The 26,108-nt window shown below is 46.6% G+C and overlaps 2 protein-coding genes across 4 annotated transcripts; one reads left to right on the top strand and one right to left on the bottom strand.

The window, feature by feature from the left end:
• Positions 1-533: 533 nt before the first annotated feature.
• LOC108926880 (uncharacterized) lies at positions 534-4,250 on the bottom strand. The gene is made up of 2 exons (XM_018739855.2): positions 3,689-4,250; positions 534-2,251 (listed from the first exon to the last, which is right to left on the bottom strand). Exons 1-2 carry the CDS (start codon positions 4,193-4,195, stop codon positions 1,643-1,645), a joined length of 1,116 nt encoding a protein of 371 aa, XP_018595371.2. The 5' UTR covers positions 4,196-4,250; the 3' UTR covers positions 534-1,642.
• Positions 4,251-12,513: 8,263 nt separating this feature from the next.
• LOC108926852 (immunoglobulin superfamily member 3-like) lies at positions 12,514-24,332 on the top strand. 3 transcript variants are annotated; one of them, XR_003798154.1, is made up of 10 exons: positions 12,514-13,713; positions 15,184-15,561; positions 15,937-16,350; positions 16,692-17,096; positions 17,838-18,230; positions 18,353-18,727; positions 20,156-20,542; positions 21,639-22,043; positions 22,406-22,632; positions 22,866-22,885. XR_003798154.1 is itself a non-coding variant. In XM_029258084.1 (9 exons), exons 1-9 carry the CDS (start codon positions 13,539-13,541, stop codon positions 24,245-24,247), a joined length of 3,129 nt encoding a protein of 1,042 aa, XP_029113917.1. In that variant the 5' UTR covers positions 12,514-13,538; the 3' UTR covers positions 24,248-24,332. The 3 variants fall into 3 exon arrangements, 2 of the variants coding, with proteins under 2 accessions (XP_029113917.1, XP_029113918.1); XM_029258084.1 differs by lacking the exons at positions 22,406-22,632; positions 22,866-22,885 and adding an exon at positions 24,051-24,332; XM_029258085.1 differs by having other exon boundaries at positions 22,406-22,887.
• Positions 24,333-26,108: the final 1,776 nt, after the last annotated feature.

The raw sequence follows: 26,108 nt of genomic DNA, 5'->3' as shown, positions 1-26,108 counted from the left end.
TGTGGTCACAGAGGACCTGTGTGTACAATGCTGCTTGAAAGTATGTAAACACCGTGGGGATGTCTGTGTCCCTCAGAACATTCGGTTTGACACAATCAAAGCAGTTAAAATGTACTGTATTGTACCAGCGCTGAGGGGGGGCTGATGTACATTAATGTAAATAGTGTCTATTTCTGTACTCAGTCCTGTGTTCTGTTTTGATTGGCTGTTATGTTGCTTATGCTTAGTTTGCCACAGGGGAATTCTGGGGGATTCAAGGGGTGACCTCCTAACCATATTGTGGAGAAGGGGGGTTAGAGTGATCTGGGGGAACCAGTGTTTGGGGACTGCTTGTAGTGTCTGAGATATCTTTGTGAAGATTGTTATCGAAAAGACACGTATGCGGTTAATAAAGAGCATTTTCCTAGAGCCCTGACTCCCGAGCTTGTCTCCAGTACTTCCATGGGGGGATGCTATAGTATTTATGCACTTATAACTGTCTTTCTGGAATAAAAACTCGGATTTCTTTTCCAAATTAAAAGTTTAATCAATTATTGAACTCAGTCAAGCAACATTATTGCATACAATAAGGAAGTTCAAATACCTCCATAAAACATGGCTAAATGTCTCAAACTAATATACCATAGCAGAAGCGTGATCTTCACCTGTACAGACACCACTATCCAATAACAGAATGTAACAATTTTGCAAAGTTCTCGGTTGTTGACTATGATTAACATTTACTGATTACATAAATGCCACTAGTTCTTCTAGAGTGTCTGTTTTAGCCACAGAAACTTGCAGTTATTAGAAGATTCTAAAAGGTTCCAGAACATTCTGAAAAGCATCACATACTAAGAGGTACTGGAATATTTGGTGGCAAAATTTACTAATTTCCAGAATATGGAATATTTTTCCAAGAACTGACACAGTATGAACTTACACCAAAAGTATGCTTAATCTAACAAAGCTGAATGGAAAATCCTTAACTCATAATAAAATTTGTTACATTGTGCAATCTTGATATACTGTCATAATACGCGAAGAATAAACTGGTCAACAGAATATAATCAGTGAATTTGACTGTGTACTGCGCAAGTATTCAATTTCAGAGCTTTAACAGAATAAGAGGATAAATACCTTGGGTTTTCACAGGACAGAAAGGAACAGCATGACCCAATAAATGGATGCCATGTCCTCAGTTCATGCCCATAGAAGGGTTATTTCAGTAACAAATGAAGAAAATTAAATTTATGTTGATACACTAAGCACATGCTAGAGAAGCCAAGAAAGGGCAGTTCAGAGAGAAATCAAAGTTGGTTTAACTGTCTGAAAGGGAAGGAATCTCAAAGCAAAGTCAAATTAAGAAAGAAATAAAAAATACTATTACCTAACTGACGGTGTTATTTCCATAATGACTAATTTACACAGCATGGTATTCTTACTGGAGTAACTCAGGGTATGTACTGTAATTCCTCCTATTATAAGGCGATTCAAACCCGGGACCGAACAGCTCTCACCGCGATGGAACCGCTGCTCACCATCACTGAGGTTCAAAGAGGAGGATCATTATTTACTGTTTGATGCTGGAGGATCTTCATCCAAGTTTCTGCAAACTATCCGCAACACTGAGACCGAATTATGTGACTTTGACCTGTAACGGTCACTGCATCCCTCTCAGTTCCATGGGATCAGCTGTAGTGGGTCTATGCTGCCTGTCAGTGGTGGAACTCAACAGCATTTCCTCTTCACTCTGACTGAGTGCTGCTGGATTTGAGGCGACTGCTGGTTGGTTCTCACTGGAGGGACCTGCCCTCCCACGGCTCCCATCGGTCGATGCTGGATCTGCAGTGACTGCTGATTGGTTCCTTTTTATAGCTAACTGGAGTCCGGATAAGCAAAAATCTGGTTCTGACATTTTTCCCCAAAGGTCATCAAGTGTTTTCTGTTGTAGTTGGGTCTTTTTTGCTCTGTCGATTAGGTTTCGTCTCTGAGTTTCGGTTAAAGGCTCTACAATAACTTGTTCCACAGTTGGAGGCTGTGACTGTGTCGTAGACGCCCCAGATGTTTCCTGAATTGCAGATAATACCAGAAGGCAGGTCTTTTTAGCGTTTTGTTTTGCAAGTTCTTGTAAGTGTTCTTTCAGGGCTTTTCCTGTTTCCCTTTCCTGATATTTTTCATATTTATATTTGTAATATGAGGAGCCACCCTGACAGCATCTAACTATAGCCCATACAATTGCCAGGATAGTGGCCAAAATAAGGCTTATAGCCTGAAGAAAAAAGAAAACAGAACACCATTAATGTCACCGTTATATTTTAAAAACGTTTCAACAATTAAACATCTGAGAATTTTAAAAAGCCAAGATCTGCATGAATAAAACTTAATACACTGTTTCAAATTTGTGCTCATGGGCCTTTAAAACCATGTATCATGTTTGGTTCTTGTGTAAAATTTATATTAGATGCAAGTACCTTTCAGAATGTTTTATACAGGCATTTTATCCATTCACGTGACATATTTCTCCAAAACAATTTACACTGTTAAGTTACTCAGAATGATTTTTCCATCATTACAGCAGTGTAATTTTTACTGGAGTGATTTAGTTGAAATATACAAAGCCAGAAAAAACAGCTTTAAGCACTACACTACCAGCTACCCCCAAAAGAAAGGAATGTAGCAAATTTTTGATTGGAAACATTTTTTGGAATTGCAACTTTATTCACGGATATGTACAGTATATAAAATGAGGGAGACAGTGCTAACAGAATTATTTACATTTACCTGATGCTTTCCTCCAAAGCAGCTTACGTTAGTCTACCTATAAACAATTACTGAGCCATTTGTACCGAGGGGTACTTTTTACTGGAGCGATTTAGGGTAAGTACCATGCTCAAGGGTACTACAGCCAGAGGGGGAATCAAACCTGCAACCTTTGGGTCCAAAGGAGCAGCTCTAACTATTACCCTACCAACAATCGCATACTTTTCTATGAAAAGTTACTTTCATTACTTTCAGAAACTTGTCAAGTAAATTACATCACTCTTGACTTTGAAACATGTAAATATCTACTTTTATTCTGCCCTCGCTAGGATCTAGTGATGATTTCTAGCTTGACAGATAGCTAAACAGGTTCCTCAATAAACATCCAAGAGACGGCAAGTACGTTGAAGATGTTTACTGTCAGAAGCACTGTGAAAAGAGGTATGTTCCTTAGAGTTCAGCAGAGAAATAAAAAATGAGTGAGGAGTGGAAAACCACAGCTTTGCTTCTAAACTTTCTTCAGTGCATAACTAGTAAGTCTACATGAAAAACACACACACACACTTTCTGAACCGCTCGTCCCATACGGGGTCGCAGAGAACCGGAGCCTAACCCGGTAACACAGGGCGTAAGGCCGGAGGGGGAGGGGGACACACCCGGGACGGGACGCCAGTCTGTCGCAGGGCACCTCAAGCAGGATTCGAACCCCAGACCCACCGGAGAGCAGGACCTGGTCCAACCCACTGCGTCACATAAACAAGCAGCATAACACAATCAACATTCAAACAACTCTCTTAAAGAGACAGCACAGCTTTATTTCAGAACAAATGTTTTCTCTGAACCAGGAGACTGAAATTAAACTACAGCATAAAAGAGAAATTAAGAAAATAAACTTAATCTCAATTATGAATGCAGTTACTTGGGTTATTCAAACGACTTTACTTACCCGTGAAACATTGTAATACTGAGTGATTCTGGAATTTTCTTCAGTTGTGTCACGGTCTTCACTCTTGCAGGGAAGATCTCCAAGGACATCCCTGATGTTACGTGATGTTTTAAAACACACGTACCAGTCGCCATCAAGCAGTACTGATATTATCCAAACACTTGCTCCAAACACACCTTTCATAACTACTGTACATCCTTTTCTGCAGCAGAGCGAATGAGAGAAAAGTTTTTTCCGGCCCTCAGGGCTGCAGCAAAGTGGCCAGCATGTGATGCTGGTCTTGTCCATCAGCACAATGATGATAAGCAAAATCAGTGCTGGACAAAACATGTAAGATACTAAGAAAAACTGGTTGTCCTCGCCAGAGTGTTTGCAGACACACATTTGCTCCAACTTAAGCATGAAGTTGATGAAAACACTCGGACCCAACACCGCAGAAAGCTTAAAAGCTGTACCTGTTTTCTTTAAGAATTCAGAGAAAATTTCACCAAATAGTGTAGGAGCCATGTCTGAAAATATGAAAGTGAAAGTAGCTATAATTTTTAAAAAAAATGCCCTTTTTAGAGGATTAAGTTACTGCTTTTAATATTAAAAGGCTAGTAAATAAAAGAATTCTCGACTTGCCAGGTGTTTAATGTCCTGTTTTTTAGGAATTGCGTTTGAACCCAAACGCAGAGATGGTCTCAGTAACTGCGCTGAGAGGAGCAGGAACTGAGCACTACCCGGGAGGCAGCCGGGGGTCCGAAGGGTCGTCGCTCCTCAATGAGATTCCACGGGCACAGCAACTAATTCTTCTTCTCTTTAAGAGTGTTTCAATTAGGTGCAGATTTTCCTTAGGTATGTGGGATCAGCTCTGATGATCTTCCCCCGTGGTCTTCTGGTGTATTATCCCTGAGGATGTGACTTTTAAAACGTCAAAAACCTTTCCAAAAGACGTATTTTCTTCTTTCATATTATTCTGTTCAATACATGGAAGAGCAGTATCATATTTACACTTTGTAGTATCTGAAATGCAAACTGCATGAATGCTTTAATTTTCCCTCAGTCACACAGAGGAAATCATCTCATTCCATGATCTCCTCCCATAGCCTGAGTTTTTGGTTCAGGTTTTAACCCTGTAACAGTCATGTGCTCTGATGTTCCACGTATGCGGCACAATGTGTACACATATTGCTATGAGCAGCATGTGTCTGAAATTATTCCATCTTTCACACAGAATAAATGCTGTATAGTAAAGTATTATTGTGTCTCAAAAAAACAGCATTAAATATAGGTATTAAGCAACTGAATCCGACAGGTGGCCCGGTTTGATCGCAGGGAGGTGTTCGATATCCTGGTGAATTACAGGAGTCGGTTGATCCGCACCGTGTCTCAGTCCCAGGTCAGACACCATCAGGACCAGCCGCCGTCCTCATGTTCTGCTTCCGAAACAGTCTGTGGACGTCCTCTTGCTCCAGGGTGGGACGAAGGCGGGACACTTTTGGGGGCAACTGGAGGAGTATGTTCATGGGGGGGCTCAGCTCACCCTTCTTCACGTATCCCACTTTTTCATTCTCCTGCTGGGCTGATGGAGGAACACGGCATCATGTCACGTGTGAAAAGGGAGCAACAATTCACTGAATCGGAGCTTGTAGAGAAGATGCATTTGTTTTGAGTCATTTTAAAACAAACTGCAATGTTGCTTCACGTCTATAGACAGTAATAACTGGTGTCCATGTTGTACCATGTGTCTCGCAGTTTAGAGCTGCACTGAGACATTGCTTTGTATGAGCTCTTGATCAAAGTAGAATCTAAAAGTCTTCTAGGAAATTTTGGGTTCTTTTTTCTTACCTCACCCCTACAGACAATGGAAGGATTAAACTGTATTTTAAGGTTTTATTGATTCTCATGTTGTGAGTGGACATATAAAGAGCTCCGAGTTTTGAACTGACCTCCTGTCCCTATTGCAGAGGTTTATGAGTACCACCTTTTCTTTAATTTTTGCAGTCACAGTGGCATATCCTTTTTTATATTCCTTTACAAAAGAGCTTCTGCTAAACTGAACACGGTAAATGTGCAACTAAAAGGAAAAAACAGGGTACCTGTTAGACTGCAGACTTGTCTCAATGTTGCTCCTGTGGTGTAGAGACAACTCAAAAGTGCTCTGATGTTCCTCTTAGGTTCTTTCCTTCCTTTACTGTGGTACGGGCAGTAAGTTCAACTGCGGCCAAGAAATGATAAAAACGCCTACGAACGGAAAGTGGTGCAGAAGATCGTCAACCTATAAGACCTTTCTTTTAAACAGCACGCACAAGAACTGAAACAAACACTGTTTAAAGTAATCAGTAAAAGGAAGGATATGCTCATTAAAAGTGTGACACATTAGAAGTACTGACATTTCAGTCATTTTGAAACCAATTCTCTATTTTTGCTAACATACAGAACACTGAAAACACGTCTTTAAATGAAACAACCAAATTCTGTGACCCGATTAACGAGGCCTAATTCGCCTATCAGTTATTATTGTAACGAGCCGCATTGCTGAAGAGCGTCGTGTTCATGTGGGAGCACGTGTTCATTGTAAATAGCTGTTAATGAGGGCAACTGTGGGGAACGTAAAATAGCAGTAAAATACTAGAGGCGTAGGGGGTGCGGTGGCGCAGTGGGTTGAACCACAGCCCTGCTCTCCGGTGGGTCTGGGGTTCGACTCCCGCTTGGGGTGCCTTGCGATGGACTGGCGTCCCGTCCTGGGTGTGTCCTTACGCCCTGTGTTACCGGGTAGGCTCCGGTTCCCCGTGACCCCGTATGGGACAAGTTGTTCTGAAAATGTGTGTGTGTGTGTGGTAGAGGTGTTTGGGTGTTCGCCGAGCTTGGCATTTAGGTTGCAAAAGAGTTGACGTGATGATGAAACATTTGCAACCCAAATGCGGCAAACAACCGAACACCTCAACCATCAACCCGAGTTACGAAGAACACCAATATTCTCTATGATCTTGAAAATAGTAGAGCATAGTGTGTAAGGCTGGTGTGAGGTGAAGGTCCTTCAGGAAAACGGTTCCTCGAACCGAGAGCATTATTTCCGTCGCTGTACTATGATCCCTCTCCCTGTGCCGGTGGTTCAATAAACGTTCCTAATGACCGGTGTCAGTCCGTCCTTCTTTGCCCCTTCCTGACCCAGAGTGCCGTGCACCACATTATATTTATTGCAGTAGGAAAATATCTCAATTTCCTTTAATTGCTGTTTATGTCTTACTTCGTTAACCAGGAGGACTAAGCTGTTACCTTCCCTCCCATACCTGATATACACCCTGTGAGTGCAACCCCTTCTCGTACCTGAAATACACAAGTTACGCTGATGGCTGCTGAATAGGATTTACTAACTATCTCACTGAGTGGTAATTAACTCCATGACATGACATCATTCCATTATTATATTTATTAAAAAAACAGCAAAATCAAATTATATTGACAGAGAACTTCTGGATACTCTTTGTAATGTTGGGGATGCGTTAATCCAAAATTTCTCAGTATTAAAGGCCTGAAGTCCTACAGAGAGAGAGGTACAGTAGGTGTTCTCTGGTCAGTGGTACCCATATAAAGTGTCTATAAAGATGACTCCTTGAGATTTTTTCACATTTGAAGACTTTACAGCATGAAGCCATCATTCCTCAGAACTTTTGCCACACATCAGCACAAAGTGAAGGGAAAACATCCAGACATTTTACTGAATTCATTTAAAAAACACAAAAAGTTTAAAATCCCAGGAGAGGAGGGCTCACACTGCTACTTGGTACAACCAACAGACCTCTGTGACAGATACAGGTCCTGAACCTTCATGTCATGGTACCTGTGAATTAATTCTACTCAGATATCAGTATTTTTTTTGGAATAATGGGCTTTAATGACCTTGGAATTATTTTGTTTTAAACGGCCACTAGACTGAGGATCAGGAACTCAGCTGCTCCAACGAGGAAAACGACTATAAGTCCAACGGAAGAACCTTTAAAAGAAACAGTTTATCAGAGAAATTAACCTGATAAGCTTGATAAATCATTCATACATGTATAAAATTACAGTTCCAAAAAATCCATAATTTTCAACAAATGTTACAGAAGGTCATGAACTTCCACTGGCAGAAAGTATTGCTCTGGAGTCTTGACACCAACTTTACTTAAATCTAGAATATCGTATAAGAAATACTGTAACAGAGAATATTTTTATTTAAATGTTCAACTACTGACCTGGAGATACGTCCATCACACTGACCGGGTCACTGTGCTCCTCACTCTTAGGGTTACTGAACACACAGGTGTAACTTTTACTCTGCTCTCCGCTCATCTGAACTGTCAAGGTGTTTCCAGGTGTAGTTTTTCCGTTCTCTTTCCAGGAGTATTTGGTGTGTTTAGTCTCCTTTCCTACATAGACCAACAAGCACTGGGTCTCACTGCAGTCTCTGCTCACTCTAGGTTTGTACACAGGATCTGTAGAGGAAAAGAGTTGTTCTGGTAAACAAGGTAAAATATGGATGTGAGCAAATCTGTGCCTCTAAAGACTCTTCAAGTCACACTGATATTCCGATTGTTGTATTTTTTCCTCCACTGGACACCAGAGTGCTGATGGACTGACCACTTTGACCATCTATTGTCCAGGTGATGATGATGATGATGAGGATGATGTGTGTGTGGTGTGTGTTGGAGCATCAGTGTGATGAGCAATGAGCAGTCCTGTCCTTTCAGCAAGAACACTGACTGTTTAATGGTCACTATGAGAACAGTAACAACACTCTCTAGAGTACAGTGTCCCCTTCACTACTCTGCCACTTTGCTCTTTCATTGGCTCTACAGTGAACGGCGCCTCCTGCTGGTCAACACACACCACCTGCAGCAGCAGCAACACAGTGGAGTCTCCAGTCCAAGTGTGTGTTTCCCACAGAAATGTGTACTAAGGAGGAGCTCAACTGTTATTAACCAAAATATTATATGTATTGGCCCTTCCTGGATCGGGGCCTTGGCGTGGCGGAAGGGCTTGTGTGATCTAGGGATCTCCAGAGCTATGTCGTCGGGAGCACTATGCTCCTGTTTGGGTCTCCCAAGGCGAACAGGTCTGGAGTGAAGATCCAGACTAACACAATCCAAAAACCTCCATTAAGAAAGTAAACAAGAGAATGTTTACCCTGCCCAGAATAGGGTCACTGGGACCTACCCCTGGAGGCAGGCCTGGAAGTAGTGTTCCTAGGCGAGCGCCTGGTGGCCGGGCAGCCCGAAAAGGCATCGTGGGGGGACCATGTCAGCCTACCACCTGCAAGGTTCAGCATGGGGGTCGCATGCGATTTATACCTGGTGGCGGGAGTGGACGGGGTGGCGCATGGCGTCGCAGCCCCTCACAACAAAAACTGGCTCTTGGTACATGGAATGTCACCTCACTTGGGGGGAAGGAGCTGGAACTGGTGCGGGAAGTTGAGAAATACCAACTAGATATAGTTGGACTCACCTCCACTTACAGTGTTGGCTCTGGAACCAAAATCTTCAATAGGGGGTGGTCCCTCTCCTACTCAGGAGTTGCACGAAGTGAGAGGCGCCGGGCGGGTGTGGGTGCCATACAGTTGGAGTTTGCCCCGGTGGACAAGAGGGTCACCTCAATGCGTGCTTATCCACCAAACAGCAGTTCAGAGTATTCGGCCTTCTTGGAGAAGGTAAGTGGAGTTCTGGACAGGGCCCCACCTACAGACTCCATAGTCCTGCTGGGGGACTTCAACACTCACGTTGACAGTGACTGGAAAATCTGGCGGGGGGTGATTGAGAAGAATGGCTTGTCCAATCTAAACCCGAATGGTGAAACGTTATTGGACTTCTGTGCTAGTCATGGTTTTTCCATAACAAACACAATGTTCAAACACAAGGACGCTCATAAGTGTACTTGGTACCAGAGCTCCTTGGGCCAAAGGTCAATGATCGACTTTGTAGTCGTTTCTTCTGACTTCAGACCACATGTTTTGGACACTCGGGTGAAGAGAGGTGCTGAGCTGTCAACTGATCACCATCTGGTGGTGAGTTGGATCAGATGGCGGGGAAAACTGATGGACAGACCCGGTAGGCCCAGACATTTAACGAGGATGTGCTGGGAATGACTGTCGGAGGACCTTGTCCGGAATGATTTTAACTTGTACCTCCGGGAGAGCTTCTTCCATATCCTGGAGGAGGTAGGGGACATGGAGTCTGAATGGACCCTGTTCAAAACCTCCATTGTGGAAGCAGCCAGGCACAGCTGTGGCCAAAAGCTTGTTGGTGCCAGCCTGGGCGGCAACCCGAGAACCCGCTGATGGACACCGGTGGCGAGGGAAGCCGTCAAGCTGAAGAAGGAGGCCTTTAGGGCCTGGTTGGCTCTGGGGACTCCTGACTCAGCAGACAGGTACCAGCAGGTGAAAAAGGCACCAGCGGCTGTGGTTGCAGAAGCAAAATCCCGGGCATGGGAGGAGTTTGGAGAGGCCATGGAAAATGACTATCAGTTGGCTTCAAAGAGGTTCTGGAGAACCATCCGGCAGCTCAGAAGGGATCGGAGGAGTTTCGCTCAGGCTGTGTTTAGCAGGAGTGGAGAAACTCTGACCTCTGATGAGAACATTGTCGGGAGGTGGAAGGAGCACTCTGAAGAACTCTTAAACCCAAGTGATATGCCTCCCTACAGGAGTCAGGGCCAGAGGCTTTCAGGCTGCCAGAGTCCATTTCCCTGGTGGAAGTCACTGAGGTAGTTGATTAGCTTCACTGTGGCAAAGCACCGGGGGTGGATAAGATCTGCTCAGCTCCTTCTTCACCGCTACAGTCCGGTACAGCAACCGCATTACTGCTGCCGCTGCTCCCAGTCTGCAGCCGATCTCATGCTCCCTTCTTCCCTTACTTGTGAACAGGACTCCAATTTACAGTCTTGTGAACAGGACCCCAAGATACAGTCAATTTTCATTGACTGTATCACAGTGAAATAATGTGGATCAAAGTGACAAGAGAGTGAAGAAGTGCTCTGGTGTCCAAGTGGAGATCCTACAAATCTCTTCCCCAGACACTGGGGCTGCAAAGTACTGCTTCTTTTAAGTACATTGCAGCCCCATTCTCTATAAAAGAGCCACATTAATAAAAGTACACTAATTGATTACGAAAATCATTTTTCAAATTACTTTCCAAGGTACAACCAAAAACTGTCCTAAGTGAAATAATTAATAAATAAATAAATAAATAACATTTGCATATTGGTGGTGCAGTGGGTTTGACTGGGTCCTGCTCTCTGGTGGGTCTGGGGTTCGAATCCCGCTTGGGGTGCCTTCCGACGGACTGGTGTCCCGTCCTGGGTGTGTCCCCTCCCCCTCCGGCCTTATGTCCTGTGTTACCAGGTAGGCTCCAGTTCCCTGCGACCCCGTATGGGACGAGCGGTTTTGGAAATGTGTGTGTATTTCTTTGTCAGAGGGAATGTCACCTGTGTTTACCCTTCATGCCAAGAGGGGGCAGTAAAGAGCACCAACAGGTACAGAGCTGGAATTTGTGGTTCACAGCATTTTTATATTTTCACTTTAGTTTTCTGTAGTTAATTTTAAATTTTTTAAAGTTTTGCATTAAAAAAGAAATTTTTTACTTATCATGGCTGTATCTGAGATTACAAGAGAATATAACCACTGAATAAATCAAGTGACATCTGTATTATTAAGCTTTAACGTATTGTGACTTTGAAGTTAGGGAGAAAATTAGTTCTGAAATCATTTCTGGTCCACATTGTGTTTGTATTAATCAAATGATTAATACAGACTGTGTGGTGTGTTTCTATTAATCTTTCATTTATTGTCTATCTGCTGTCTTTGGGGGACAGCTGGTAGTGTAGTGGTTAGGGTGACTGCCTTTGGCCCCCAAAGTCATAGGTTTGAACCTTTCCTTTAGCTGTAGTACCCCTGAGCAAGGTATTTAGCCTGAATTGCTCTGGTGATATTAGCCAGCTGTATAAATGGGTAGATAATGGTAACCTTAACATTGTAAGTTGCTTTGGAGAGAAGTGTCAGCTAAATAAGTAAGAGGTATATCAGTTTATTTACACACACACATATTCTAACCCAGCAACTCAGGGCATAAGGCTGGAGGGAGAGGGGAAGGGGACACAAGTCCATCACAAGGCACCCCAAGCAGGACTCAAACCCCAGACCCACCGGAGAGCAGGACCCGGTCCAACCCACCGCACCCCCGGGCCCCCTGCAGTTTCCTTAATATATGTAGATTAGTTTCTTGTGTGGGTGCATGTTATGTTCTGATTTTGTATATGTATTCTATCATTATATTCTATCATTCACCTATCCCACTAAAAACAACAAGAGGAGGAGACGTGTTGCGAAAAGGTAGGTAAGGTGTACGGTAACACCGTGGGAAGAGGCCAGGGAACTGCCCATCTTGAGCGGTGAATGTTACCACGTAAGTTCCTTTTAATTATTTATTATGTATAGTTTTGAGCCTTGGGGTGTTTTTAGTGTTTTAAAGATTCTGCCATGCGGTCGGGAGGGCAGGATCCTTGGACCGAGAGCCTTATTTCTTTGTGTATCGGTGTTCCTGTAAATGTTTAGAATAAACACTGTCTGTGTGCCCTTCTTTGCCCCATCCAGAGCGCCGTGTGCCACGGTATGTTTGCATCAAAGCTTGGGGCAATTGTTAGGAGTTAAAGCTGCTGCTTTTGGACCCAAAGGTTGCAGGTTTGAATCCCACCTCTAGCTGTAGTACCCTTGAGTGAAGTACCTACCATGAATTGCTGCAGTAAAATTACCCTGATGTATAAAAGGGTCAATGACTGTAAGCTGCTTTAAAGAAAAGTGTTGTGTGTGCGTGTCTGCGTGTGTGCGTGTGTGCGTGTGTGGTTCAAGGCCTCTCAGTAACCGCTGGTGGGAACAGTGAGTGTTGGGTAACTGGGTCATTCAGAGGCAATTGTGGGTAGGGGAGGCAGTAATGGCGTATGGTAGCGATGCGGGGCCTCCGAACAGCGAGTGTGTAACGTGATGCGCCTCTCAGTGTGGTTTCTCGAGCGGCATAAAACTGCTGAGTGGGCGTGTGACTGCCTTCCTTTGTCTGTACATGTCATGTTTCGGTGAGTCACACAGCTGACGGTCTGAGAACTTGCTGGAAACCAACAGTGCGAACGGTGCTGATTGTAGGATCGGTTTCAGGGTGTTGCTCTGTTACTCTGACAGTGTTGTGTGTTCATTAGCAAGTGCTCATCGCAAAAAACACACCATCCACCTGCCAAGAGACACGACAAGGGATTAGAAAAACCTCAAAGTTCGACGTGAGAAGTCTTTGTTTAAAAATTGAAACGAGCAGAGCGCCTCCGGGGACAGAGAGGACAGAGGTCCTGCGTGTGGGTTGCACCTGAGAAAGTGCCGGAAGCGGAAAGTCGTACGGGGATCGGCTTTGGGTGGGGCAGGATTAGTGGGGCACCTGCAGCGACACACACACACACACACACACACACACACACACACACACACCTGAGCACCGATGAGGTCACTAGGCGTGTCCCAGTGAGGCTCCCCGGAGAAAGAGAGAGACAGAGCCGTCGTGCCGATGGGACCAGCATTCAGGGAATGCTGATGGAGAGACAAACAGCTGTTGTTTTATTTTTCTTATGTAAACGAGCCGCTGGTCTGCACTCTTCCTCCAGTGGCCAGAGAGACCGGTTTATCTCGAGTCCTTGTTCCTGTCGGCGAACCTGAACCTGTTACGGGAGCGTGCCGCAGCATGCGGAAGAACGTGTCCCACGGCAGGTGTACGGGGAGAGTCCTTGGCGACCGTCGCCATCGCCATGGTCTCAATGTGCGGCCCTGAGATCGTGACAGACAGAAGCCAGCGACTCTGAGATGACAGGAAAACCGCAAGTCTCTCACTTCCTCCTGTCTGTGAGCGAGATGCTCTCGGGTTCCTGTGACAGGAGCGGCAGTCGAGCGGTCTGGACGCCCAGAGACAGGATGGACCGACCAGGACGCCTCTTCCGGAAGCTGCTTCTCCTGTGTTTGAGCGCCAGTGTACACTGGGGTAAGACCTGCATAGTCTGGCCTTCAGAGATGAGTTGTGTACCGTGGTAAAGGGACAGCTGACTCACCTTTACCACCTTCGTAAATCTTGCCTTAGACCCCGTAAGGGCAGTAGGGCTGTGGGTCTGTCCATCGCAGCTGCATTTGTAGAAGACAGTGTCTGTGGTTGACTTTGCTCAGAAGGAGGCTAGACTAGTACCCAGAGTGGTACCAAAGTAGTACCAAAGTAGTACCAAAGTAGTACCAGAGTGGTACTCAGGGGATGAGAAACGAGGTCGTCTGCTGGTCTGCTGTGTTTTTTGTTCCATATAAATATAATTATAAATATAACTGTTGTCTCTTCAGTGACGGATTTCGGGGTTTTATTTTCTCTCCCATTGCCCCTTCTTTCCTCACACTAGTTCATGACCTTTTTATAATTTATAGTTTGTTGTATACTAGTCGTGAAATCTTTCGCAGCTTGTAGAAAAGGCCACTATACAAAAATAGATGGATATTGAAATTGATAAATGTCTAATCAGGAGCAAAGTGCTATTTTGCTTGTTTTCTTTTTTGAAAATGGCTAAAATACTGTAAAAACCCGACTCAGACGAGTTCATACGGTACCCTCGACATGCACACAACTCATCACCCTCCCCACAGTCCAGACTTTGTGGCGCTAACCTGTCTGTTGCAAATTGCTAGCTGTGATGAAATGTGTTTTTTGAATTTTTAATGCAAAATGATATATTGAAAAATACACTGGCTCCTCAACCTAGAAAAATTCGTATAATATGTTATAATTACATAACATAATTGGGACCAGTAGTGAGTTCAAAACTCGTTTTGTTTGTAATATTTTTACTACTAAGTCATAGTCAGATACATCCCTTGATTTATTCACTTTTAAGTTTGAGGAAACTTGGATATATGTGTAATACGTAAAAAAACATAAGACTAATTTTACTATTTTATTAGCTCTGAGTTACTTTTAGAATTTCGCAACATGGACTAGATTACAGAATTTAACAAAATTCATAGCTTAAATTTTAAGTGCTTAAGAAGAAGCGACACAAAAGAGCTGCTTATCACAGTCTACTGTGAGTTACTTTTAAATTAAAATCAAATTGACTAAAAATGAATAATGAACTCTTCCAAAAGCTCCAGCTGAATGGCATTTGACTATTGGCTAGTTGACCTGCAATGGTCCTCATCTTCATATCGATCATCAGCAGTGAGGAAGACCAGACAGGAGTTGTAAACACTGTGGAATTGAGGTGAATTAAGGGGTCCCACACTCCTGTGTCAGTGCTCTTTACTGCCATCTGTTGGCTTGGAGGGCAAACAGATCTTGAAAGGAAACTAAAACATTTGTACTTTCAAAAGTTCCTCCTAAAGTCCTCAGTTTGAAGCACGAAGAGCCAGGGTTCTCCATTTGTTCAAGAAGGTGCTCATGACCAAATATGTTTGTCTTGCTGTCTCCGTCTCAAAGACACCTGTCAATGCCAACAAGAGGTGCAGATTAATGAACCTCCACTGTTCCGAGCCCAGGGCTCCCCGCTCACCATCTCCTGCACCGTGATCAACTCAAGGAGCTCTCACGAGCAGCAGTTTGATTTTGTCATTTACAAGAAGTCTGCACCCGAAAGGATGGTCAACATCATCAGCACCGGGGATCCCAGCTTCCCTTACGCCGACTACTCAAAGAGAGTGCGGAACGGAGACATCGAGGTTGAGCGGCTGAGCAGCTTCTCTGTGCTCTTACATATGAAAGAGCTGCTGAAGGAGGACGACGGAGATTTTGAGTGCCAGACGCCCAATCAACTCGGGACGTACCTTGGAAGTTATTCCGCAAAAACCACCGTCAACGGTATTTATTTTGGGCCTATTTATTACACTTGCAAGCAATGCTTAATTCCCTTGTTTTTGTTTTTCATTAATTTTCACGCCAGCTTGCAGAACCCAACATCTAGTTGGGTAACAAAGGTTCATCAAACATCTTTTACCAAACATCTCTCACTTTGAGGCAGTTTCATATGCAGTTGTTCATCATTTACTCTCTTCCCTCTTACTTGCTTGGTTTTGGTTCAGGTTGGTTCAGGTTCCAGAAACCAAAGTAGAGCATCAGTTCAACACACTGTACAAAAGTTATGCTTTGGGATAATGTTCATGAGTCAGATTTGAACTCCTTGCTGCTCCTGTATGAAGCCACACTGGTTTCCTGATTCTCCACCTTGATCCACAGTGATCGCGGACACCTTGAGTGTCTCCTCCACCGCCACCGACGTGACCAAGACCGAGGGAGAGTCCCTGGTGTTCGAGTGCCAGATGTCCACCCAAACATTCCAGCATACCCACTTGTCCCTCACCTGGTACCTGCAAGGAGAGAGTGACAGCCAGGTCCAGCCCATCATTTCCCTTGACAAAGACCTCACCGTGAGGCCTGGGAAAGCGTTTGAGAGCCGCTACACATCTGGGTTCATCTCTGTCGACAAGGTAGATGAGACTACCTACAAGCTGGAGATATCAAAGCTACAGGTGACAGACCAGGGCAAGATCTCTTGCGAGGGGAGTGAATGGATTCAGGACCCAGACCGCTCCTGGTATAGACTGGGCCAGAAAAATGTCACGGTGTCATCTGTCCAAGTCCAGCCTCTCAGTGAGTATAGAGATTTGTGTTCCTGAAACTCAAATATGACCATATTCGTTGATCCTCCTTTGGCTGCATGTACTGTAGCTTACTTCATACTTCTGCTGGAGAGCCCTAGAGGTCGGCCATTACCCTGAATTACTGCAGTAAAAACATCCAGTCCCTAAGCACTGTCATACCAGTCCATCCTGTAAACTACAGGTGCTCATATCTGGTAAAAACATAAAGAGAATGGCCCAAAGGGAGGTCAGCCTGAGCCCTCTGTGGCTTCTCTGTGGCTTCTCTGTGGCTCCTCCTCCAAGGTGTTCATTGTCCTGATGTCTCCTTTGTCTTTTGTCTCTTTGTCACAGTTGTAGACCCAAACATGGACTCCTTCAGTGTCCAGGTGGAGTCCCCAAAGGGGGGTGTGCGGGAGGGAGAGGTCCTGCAGCTGAAGTGCACGGTGGAAGCACAGAAGATCCAGGAGCGCTACTTCTCTGTGGCCTGGCTTAAAGACGGCAGGGAGGTGGCTCACATGGACCCCAGGGGTGTGGTCTCCATCTCTCAGGAGTACGAGGCCAGGGACAGAGAGGGAGAAATGAAGGTGTGGAAGAGCAGCAACAGGGACTACGTGCTTTTCATCAAACCCGTCCGAGTGATGGACACCGGCGAGTACCAGTGCAGAGTCTGGAAGGAGGAGAAGGGCACCGGGGGAGTTTTCACACAGGGGCGGAGCCAGGACTCCAGTGTGGAGCGAGTGGCCGTCACTGTCCCAGGTGAGTGTGAACTGACACGCCGGTCATCGCTGAAGCGAAACAGCACTCGTGCCATGGGAGATACACGATAATGTAGAAGTGCAGCACACACACTGAGACTTAGTGGTTGAAGATTGCAATGATTGCATGTTGAGAACTTCACTCGGGTACCAGGAAGCACACTGGTTAAAGACCTAATTCCGAGCCCACCTCCCACCTCCTGCTGTAGTGCCCTTGATCGAGGTACTTACCCTAAAGTGACACAGTAAACATTACCCTGCTGTTTGAAATCAGTGGAAGTAAGTTAACAGTACCCATAAGTGTCAGCTAATTGAATACAAGTGAAATTCCGCACTAATGGGCGATGTCTTCTGAAAGTCTTTTCTTCGCCGATTTTCATCACTGGCCCCTTTGGGCTCCGCTGACTTGTTCAGCCTTTGGCCTCGAGACATTGCTCCAGTTCTGCTGCCACAGCGATTATCAGGCTACAGATGCAGGCTGAGGTTAAACACTTCCTCTGTATGTCTCTGGGCCAGAATTCAATGACTACATGCGGTCCGAACGAAAAGAGCGTGCGGACGATGGGCGGCTCTGCTGATATGATCCGTATCAGTTTTAGAGCAAATGGTGTGGTGCACAATCCACAGTCCACAATCTGGGAGGATCTGTCTTCCTCTGCAAGCTCTACTCTCCACCTTGCTCAAGTTTGGCTTCCTCCAGAGCTCACCGCTCTCCAGTGATCCTGTGTTCTCTTATTGACAGAGAGCAACCTGGTTGTGACCGTGCCCAGCGCGGCTGTGAGTGTCACGCAAGGCAGCCTGTTGCAGCTCGCTTGCCAAGTGTCGGGGGCCAAGGGACAGGTGTCAGTGGCCTGGCAACACAGGAGCGACAAGGGCACCACTGTTGATGTCATCAACTTGAGCCGGAGTGGGGTCATGGAGCCCGGTGCACAGTACCGCCAACGGGTTCAGGCCGGGAACGTGCGAGCGCTCCGCCCAACCGCAAGCAATTTCACGCTGGAGATCGCCAACGTTCTGCTCACCGACTCCGGGGTCTACAGGTGTACGGCGACAGACTGGGTGACCGAGAGGGACGACAAAGTCAAAAACATCGACAGCAAGTTGCAAGAGTCCACAGTGTCTGTCGTTTCCCTGGGTAAGTACGCGGCCCCGTGAGCATCGGCACGCACGCATCCAAAGGTTCCTGCCACAAACCCCTCAAGGCCTCGGCGGTTTGGTGTGATTTCACAGAACGGTTTTCACGTTTGATGTTTTCAGATTCTATAATCAGCGCAAGTCTGAAGAGTCGCAACGTTCGGGTCACGGAGAACGACACTGTCGAGCTCATCTGTACGGTCAAGAGACCCGAAGCACCGCTGTCGGTCACGTGGAAGTTTCAGCCGACCGGCACGCCGAGCCAGGCGGATATAGTGCTGCTCACGCACAATGGCGACATCACATGGTTTAAGGAACTTCGCAACTATCAGCTAAGAGTGCAAGCGCAGGCGGAAGAAACAAGAGTGGTACTGCGAATAATGAGGGCCAGTGCCTCCGAGGCCGGCGCCTACCAGTGTGTCGTCGACGCATTCTTGCAACAAGTGCAGACGTCCCGGAAGCTCTCCAATAAACTGAGCGTGATTGTCAGTAGACCAGGTATGTGAAAGGTCTGTGTAATACCGCAGTAGAGCAGTTCCTCGATTTACAAAATTAACCCTTTTCATGAACACGGTGCGGATGTTGACATTTTTGGTACCGAGAGGTTATTGCTGATTAGGAATCGGCGATATTCTAGCAAAGTTTTACGCAGCTGCTTGTGTGATGGACGTCGGTGCACATGGGGAAGGAAACAAACTGACTGTACTTAAGAGGCACACATCTGCAGCTATGTCTCTTTCTCCTAATGTGATGCATAAATTGTATTTTCTATGAGTTGCACGTCGCTTTGGAGAAAAGCGTCTGATAAATGAATAAATGTAAATGTAAGTGAGAGCTTCATTCCAATTATTTTAAATGGGAAAAAATAATCATGTATTATAAAAACCCCAGACCAATTTTCCCAAATATCACCAGAACACTGTAAACATCTATATAACTATCAAACCTTTGGTTCAGCATAATTATCAAACACGTAATAAGGTCATTATTGGGCATGTTTCAGTCAGCAGCAAACTTGCAGTTATAGACATTTTCTTAAATTAAATAAGTGCAGCAGAAGGTACACCAGCGCCAACCACAGCACACTGCGGTACATTACTGCACTTTTATCTGTGCGACTTTCTCCATTTTTTTGTATGAGTTTTGGATACATTTTGTGGTACAGATTTTTCATTCCAGAATTTGAAAATTGTCAATCGAAAGCCAAGAGCTGTTGCATTATGTCTGATATACACAGCTTGTACATCGAGAGATACCTATATTTTGTAAAAATAGAGCGAATTAAAATATGAAAAATGTACGAGTTGACTGTAAAAGTCTTGAGACTCAAACTGTCGTTCTGCTTGCAAAGGTCACTCGAGGTTGTGCACCTTTTCCTTTTCCATGTACCTTCATTCACACTCTGCACACTTTCTGTAGCACTCCAAAAATTTGTACAACAGTGATTTTTTTTTTTACATCTTCTTCAAGGTAGTGGCCATATATAGCTTTGGTTCTACAAAATAGCTTTGGCCTCTAAAATATTTTTGTCTGTGTTCTATATGTTGGGTCGAGCCTCTCAAAAGTCTCTGGACCACTTTTTTCAGAGCTTGACAGAACATTACTTTGCATATCGCTGTCACACCACGACCACCACAGCTGGTGAACTGTTAGGTGTGGAAACTGAATTAAACCGAAAGCAGGACTGCTGCTGCGTACAGTAACAAGGCCTTGACCTTGACTCCCCTCCAGCCAAAGAGGCCACAGTCAGTGCAGTACAGTGTGTCTCAAAAGAGTTTGGTCAACCCTTGTACATATGACCGCTCATGTTGGGTTTTCCTCAGCGTGGAACGATGAGAGAACCTCACAGTCTTACGTTGGAGTCTGGTGCACGATTACAAGAAGCTTTGATTCTCGGATGACCTCTTTCTTTCCTTCCCCCTCCAGAGAGCTCCTTGTCCATCGCAACTGGACCTCAACCACTTTTGGAGCACGATGCAAACTCAGATGTGCGCATGGAATGCCGCATCCTGAAAGCCACGTCCAACTCATCCCGCTTTGCGGTCACCTGGCAGCTCCAGCGGCCTGGAGAGAAGAACCAAACGGTTGTGAGCATGGACCATGACTCTGTCCTCTCTGACCCAGGAGAGGCAGAAAGATACAGTCTCAGGAGACATGACGCACAGCTCTTTGAACTGCTTGTCCCGCGTGTGGAGACCAGAGACAGTGGTCAATACCATTGCCTTGTGGAAGAGTGGCTGCAGAACTCACACGGCGTCTGGTACTCATTGCCAGCAAAGTCTGATGCTTTGGAGCTCGTGGTTCGATCAAAACGTAGGTTAACAAAGTAGCATTCGGTGGGAGTGGGGGCATAAGGGGGCGAACGTCTCCAAAGTGACATACTTAGAGTGAACAAAGTGCATCAACAACGGATGAAGAGCTTTAGACACAGACACAAGATTATGGACACAGCTTGTGTGTCTGACACCACCATGTTGCTGGTTCACATCCCTCCAGTAGTTCCTATAGAAGTGACATTCGAATAGCAATTGATCACAGCAGATGGCTCACTTATGGAGCTGTCAGGAGATCAGGAGAGAAGTGTGTCTGAAAAAGATGATTTGAGATCCTGTGGGAGGGATTCAGAAGCTCTGAGGGCTAGTGGGAGTTTGTGCGGTCACAGTGGAGACAAAACCGAAAACCAATGAGTTTTCAGTTTTGAAATCTTTGTGAGCAGATCCAGGCTGTGAATGGGTCTCTATAAAACCCCAGAGGTTTTCTGACCCTGGACTGAGCAGCTTTTTATGTGTCTATCCACAGTCAGCATGTAGCAGCTAATTTAGTGAATTTACCACAAACACAGCAGTGGTTTTGCACAGAAGTGCCTTATCATCATACGTAGTTGCCATAGACGGTGTGTATTCTGTAGATGTTTTCATTCTCATGCTTGAATTGTAGATGTATTATATTATATCAAGATGAATTATATCAATACTATCAACACACACACACACACACACACACACACACACACACACACAGTCTGAACCACTTGACCTATACAAGGTTGTAGGTAGCCAGAGCCTGGCCCAGCAACACAGGGCGTAAGGCCAGAAGGGGAGGGGACACACCCAGGACGGGACGCCAGTCCGTCACAAGGCACCCCAAGCGGGCCTCGAACCCCAGGCCCACCAGAGAGCAGGACCCGGTCCAACCCACTGCACCACCACGCCCCCCTACTATCAATACTAGAGTCAATATATTTCAGTGATAGAGTCATCATGTACAGCCTGAGAGACCTGGTCACATGGGCCTTCATGCCCCTCAAGGTAGAAGTGAAAGCAACCATGGGAGCCTGTACACTGTGTCAGAACATGTTTTTGCTAGGATGATTAACATTCTTTTTTCTTCATGTTCTCCGTCTGTCAAGGGAGTGGTCTGAGTCTGCTGAAGAGCAACCTCGAGGTCTCAACAGCCGAGAACGAGCAGGTGAACGTCAACTGCACCATGGAGGCCGGCAGCGCCTTGCCTTCTTCTCACTACTCTGTCACCTGGTTCTTCGCCAAAGTCAACGCTTCAGCTAAGGAAACGTTGGGGAAGGTGGGTCATGATGGTGTGCTGGACACCTCAGGCCTCGCACCAGAGCTTCTGGAGAGGATTCGCTTCTACAGACCAGCCATCGACACCTTCAGCTTGACAATCCAAAGGGTGTGTGTAGAAGATGGTGGCGAATACTCCTGCGAGGTGGCTGAGTACCAGACAGACCGCGATGGCAATGTGATGTACATCGGTTCCAGTAAATCCGGGATCACCAACGTCAGAGTCCTTCTCCCAGGTACCTTGACTCACTTACACTGTTTAACTCAAATGTACACATGAACAGCTTCTTCTCCAGGTTCTCCTTATCTCTCTTCTCTCATGCATGGTTTTCTGCTGTCTGTTGGGTGATGGTTTGCATGTGGCTAACACTCAGGCACTTTAATGGTCTCACCTTTGCTCAAATCGACCGTCAAACACAGAAAGCAACCTGCGTGTGCAGAAAAAGAACCACACCATGACTGTGAGTGGTCGTCAGGGAGAAGGTTTTACGGTCGACTGCCAGATTGTGTCGCGGTCGACCGATAAGTCCGTCTTTGAAGTGACCTGGTGGAGGCAGGAGGAAGCGTTTGAGAAAGGGTCCCCTTACCCCATCTTCAGAGTGCAGCGTGACTTTACCCTGCAGAAGATGGACCACACCAGACACGGTCTATTCTTCAGCCGACCACGAGCAGATATGTACAGCCTGGCAGTGACCAATGCTGAGCTCTCCGATGGTGGTCAGTACTACTGCTGGGTAGAGGAATGGCAGCTAACACCCAGAAACACATGGCGGAAGATGGCTGAGGACATGTCTGGGTCTTTGACTGTGCTCGTTGAGACCAAAGGTAGAAGTTTCTGTCAATACTCTTCTTCTATTTACTGAGGTCCCTCATGAGTTGTAGCAGTAAAATGTCAACTTGGAGAAAACCAGAACTCGTCTTCCTCATTTCAGTGTAGTTCCACAATCCTTTACATGTCTGATGCATACCAGAATCCCCAGGTTGTAGAATGACCAACGTTGGCCAGGGACAGTTTGGAAGCAGAGTTCAAACAACCACTGTGTCCCCTCAATCTGCAGCGGACAGCACCTTGAGTCTGCTGAAGGATTTCCGTAAAATCTCAGCTGTGGAGAACCAGCAGGTGAACATCAACTGCAGCATGGACCTGGGCAGCTCCTCGACTTCATCCCGTTACTCCGTCACCTGGTTCTTCTCCAAACTCAAGTCTCCGGCGAAAGAGTCACTGGGGAAGGTGGGTCACGATGGGGTGCTGGACACATCAGGTGTGACCCCAGAGCTGCTGGAGAGGATTCGCTTCTACAGACCGGCCCTGGACACCTTCAGCTTGGCCATCCAGAAGGTGGGCACAGAAGACAGCGGAAGCTACTCCTGCCAGGTGGACGAGTACCGGCTGGAATCGGATGGCGAGTTTGTACAAAAGGCTTTCGACCAATCAGGTGTTACCGTTGTCATGGTCCATCCAATGGGTATGTTTTCCTTTAATCGTTTATTCGTCCAGCAGTTGACCAGTGCTGTAATCCTGTCACTAACTCAACTCACCTCATCTGTAACCGCTGTCAAACACAGAGAGCAGCTTGGAGGTGCTGAAGGATGACCGTAATGTGACTGTGAGCGGTCATAAAGGGAAATTTTTTACGGTTGACTGCCAGATTGTGTCACGGTCGAGCGATAAGTCCGTCTTTGAGGTGACCTGGTGGAGGCATGAGGAAGCGTCTGAGAAAGGGTCCCCTTACCCCATCTTCAAAATGCACCGTAACTTCACCCTGCAGAAAATGGGCCACACCAAACCTGGTCTATTCTTCAACCGACCCAGAAATGATACGTTCAGCCTGATGGTGACCAACGCTAAGCTGTCTGATGGTGGTCAATACTACTGCTGGGTGGAGGAATGGCACCTGACACCCAGAAACACATGGCGGAAGTTGGCTGAGGACGTTTCTGGCAATCTCACCGTGATTGTTGAGACTGAAGGTAGAGGAGAGCTGCTGCTCCTTCCTCCTCCATGTTCACTCTAAATGTTGCTTGTCTTGGAACAGCCAACAGCTGCTTGTCTGCGACGTGTGTCCACCGTGGATTCGAACCCTTTCTTCCACCTTTTCCGTGTTTCAGCATCGCTTTGAGACGCTTCCGTTGGTCTGACCGCCCTCACTTAGGCTGTCAACATCTCTCCACCACATGTGCATTTGTCTGCGGTGGAATGAGGTTTCACCTGCTTCCTTAACTCATTTTGGGACATTTTTCAGATCCCTCCTCGCTCCATAGTGGCCCCAGCGGGACGACAGTGACTCTGATCATCCTCGCCCTCCTTGTGGTCATCCTGGTCATCGTGGTCCTGGTCCTGTCCAGGAAACTGCAGCACCAGTCAGCCACCCTGAAGAAGAAGAGCGCATCGCTGTGGATGGATGGCAAACCCCTAACCCCGAACCCGGAGGAGGAGTGAGCGTCCCCACCCCCCTCTCTCTCACAGCGGGCCCCACGGAGAGGCCTCGGGGGGCGTGCATCGCAGAGTGGGAATGGGCCGGTCACCGCAGTGTTACATGTTCGCTTCTCATGCATTGTTGAGCAAATCTGTCTGAAGTCACAGTGCTGAGTGATGACCAGCGGTTTCTGGTCTTCTCCACGGTTGTCTCCTGTCTTGCGGTTCATGTGAAGAGCTTCTACTAAAGCACTGAACCTGTGAAAAGTATATGGAGCCGGAGAAGTTTGTCGTTCTGTCTCCATGGTAACGGGGCCATTGCGATGTTCCCACTTTCAGATTCGAAGATCTGCACCCTTCACTTGTGGTTTTAAGAGGAAGTTCGGTTGCATCACCTCAAGCTTTTCCAACTGAGGCTGTGTGTTTGTGGGCCACCCTTTGTGTGTGAGTGTGTGTGTGTGCGTGTGTGAGAGGGAGATAGAGACAGTCGGGGAGAAGGAGAGATCAGCAAACCCCATTCTCACTGATATCAGCGAGAAAGACTCCGGGCCTGTTTTTGTAACTTATATGTGTATAAACTGGATTATTAATATTTAAAATGTTTTGCTTTTGTTACCGGGTGGTGCAGTGGTGCAGTGGGTTGGCCTGGGTCCTCCTCTCTGGTGGGTCTGGGGTTCAAGTCCCGCTTGGGGTGCCTTGTGGCGGACTGGCGTCCCGTCCTGGGTGTGTCCCCTCCCCCTCCGGCCTTACGCCCTGTGTTGCTGGGGTGGCTCCGGTTCCCCGCGACCCTGTATGGGATAGGCGGTTCTGAAAGTGTGTGCGTGCGTGTGCGTGTGCGTGTGCGTGTGCGTGCGTGCGTGCGTGCGTGTGTGTGTGCGTGCTTTTGTTACCATGTCTGGAACTTTTTAACATGAAAATAAAATCTTTGGCCCGACTAGACAGCGGTTTGGTGATGCTGATTTGTGCCATTCTTTTTATTCATCAAATAATAATCAGCTGAAACACGTCAGATCAAATGTCACACCAAGACCCCCAACTGTGAACAGGGCAACTAATGTGATCTAACTGCCACACCGAGACCCCCGACAGTGAGGAGTGTAACTATAGCTGCAGACATGGTAACTCTGAGCTGATCTCACAGCGTGAGAGACTGTGTAGACGTCTACGGTCTGGCCAAGAATGGCAGCGGTGGTCGCCCACAATGCGCCGCTGAGTTAAGGGGAAGCGCTGCACTTGGCGGCAGGGCCACCGCACCCCTGACTGGCACGTCAGCAATGCCCAGAAAGGAGGAAGTCGACGCTCTCTTGCGGTCGAGCTCATCGCTCAGTTGGATCACGTTCCATCGAGTCAGGAAGGTCCCCGGATCATCTCGCTCTGCCTGAAGGTCCGCTACTGCAAGAGCGCTCACACCTTCACAGTGCGGGTTCTCGCTCCCGCCCTCAGCCATCCCTTCGCGTGACGTGTGGACGTCGTCTCTCACGGCTCTGGACTCCAACGGGCCTGAAGTGCAGGACAACAGAAACACGACTTGTGTGTTTGTCCTTTCGTCTTTGTCTCGCAAAAACTTTTTGTTCTGTGACGACAGGTTTCCTAGGAGACAGGCTGTGTTGCCAGTGTGCTTGTGTGTGTGTGTGTGTGTGTGTGTGTGTGTGTGTGTGTGTGTGTGTGTGTGTGTGCCTGTGTGTGTGTGTGTGCATGTGAGTGTGTTGCCTGTCTTTTCTGCGGCGCAAACCTCAGCTCCTCATCTCAGACATGGGGGAAGGGGGTGCGGGTAGATGGGGGGGCAGCCCCACCCCCAACGGCTGCACTCAAATCTTTTCTTTCTTCTTTAAGGTTTCAACAGGATCACCTGCTTCCTTCTTTTCTGCTTTGCTCACAGAGACCA

The sequence above is a fragment of the Scleropages formosus genome, chromosome 14, assembly GCF_900964775.1.
Source record: "Scleropages formosus chromosome 14, fSclFor1.1, whole genome shotgun sequence".
NCBI lineage: Eukaryota > Metazoa > Chordata > Actinopteri > Osteoglossiformes > Osteoglossidae > Scleropages > Scleropages formosus.
This window is presented reverse-complemented; position numbering and strand designations above follow the sequence as displayed.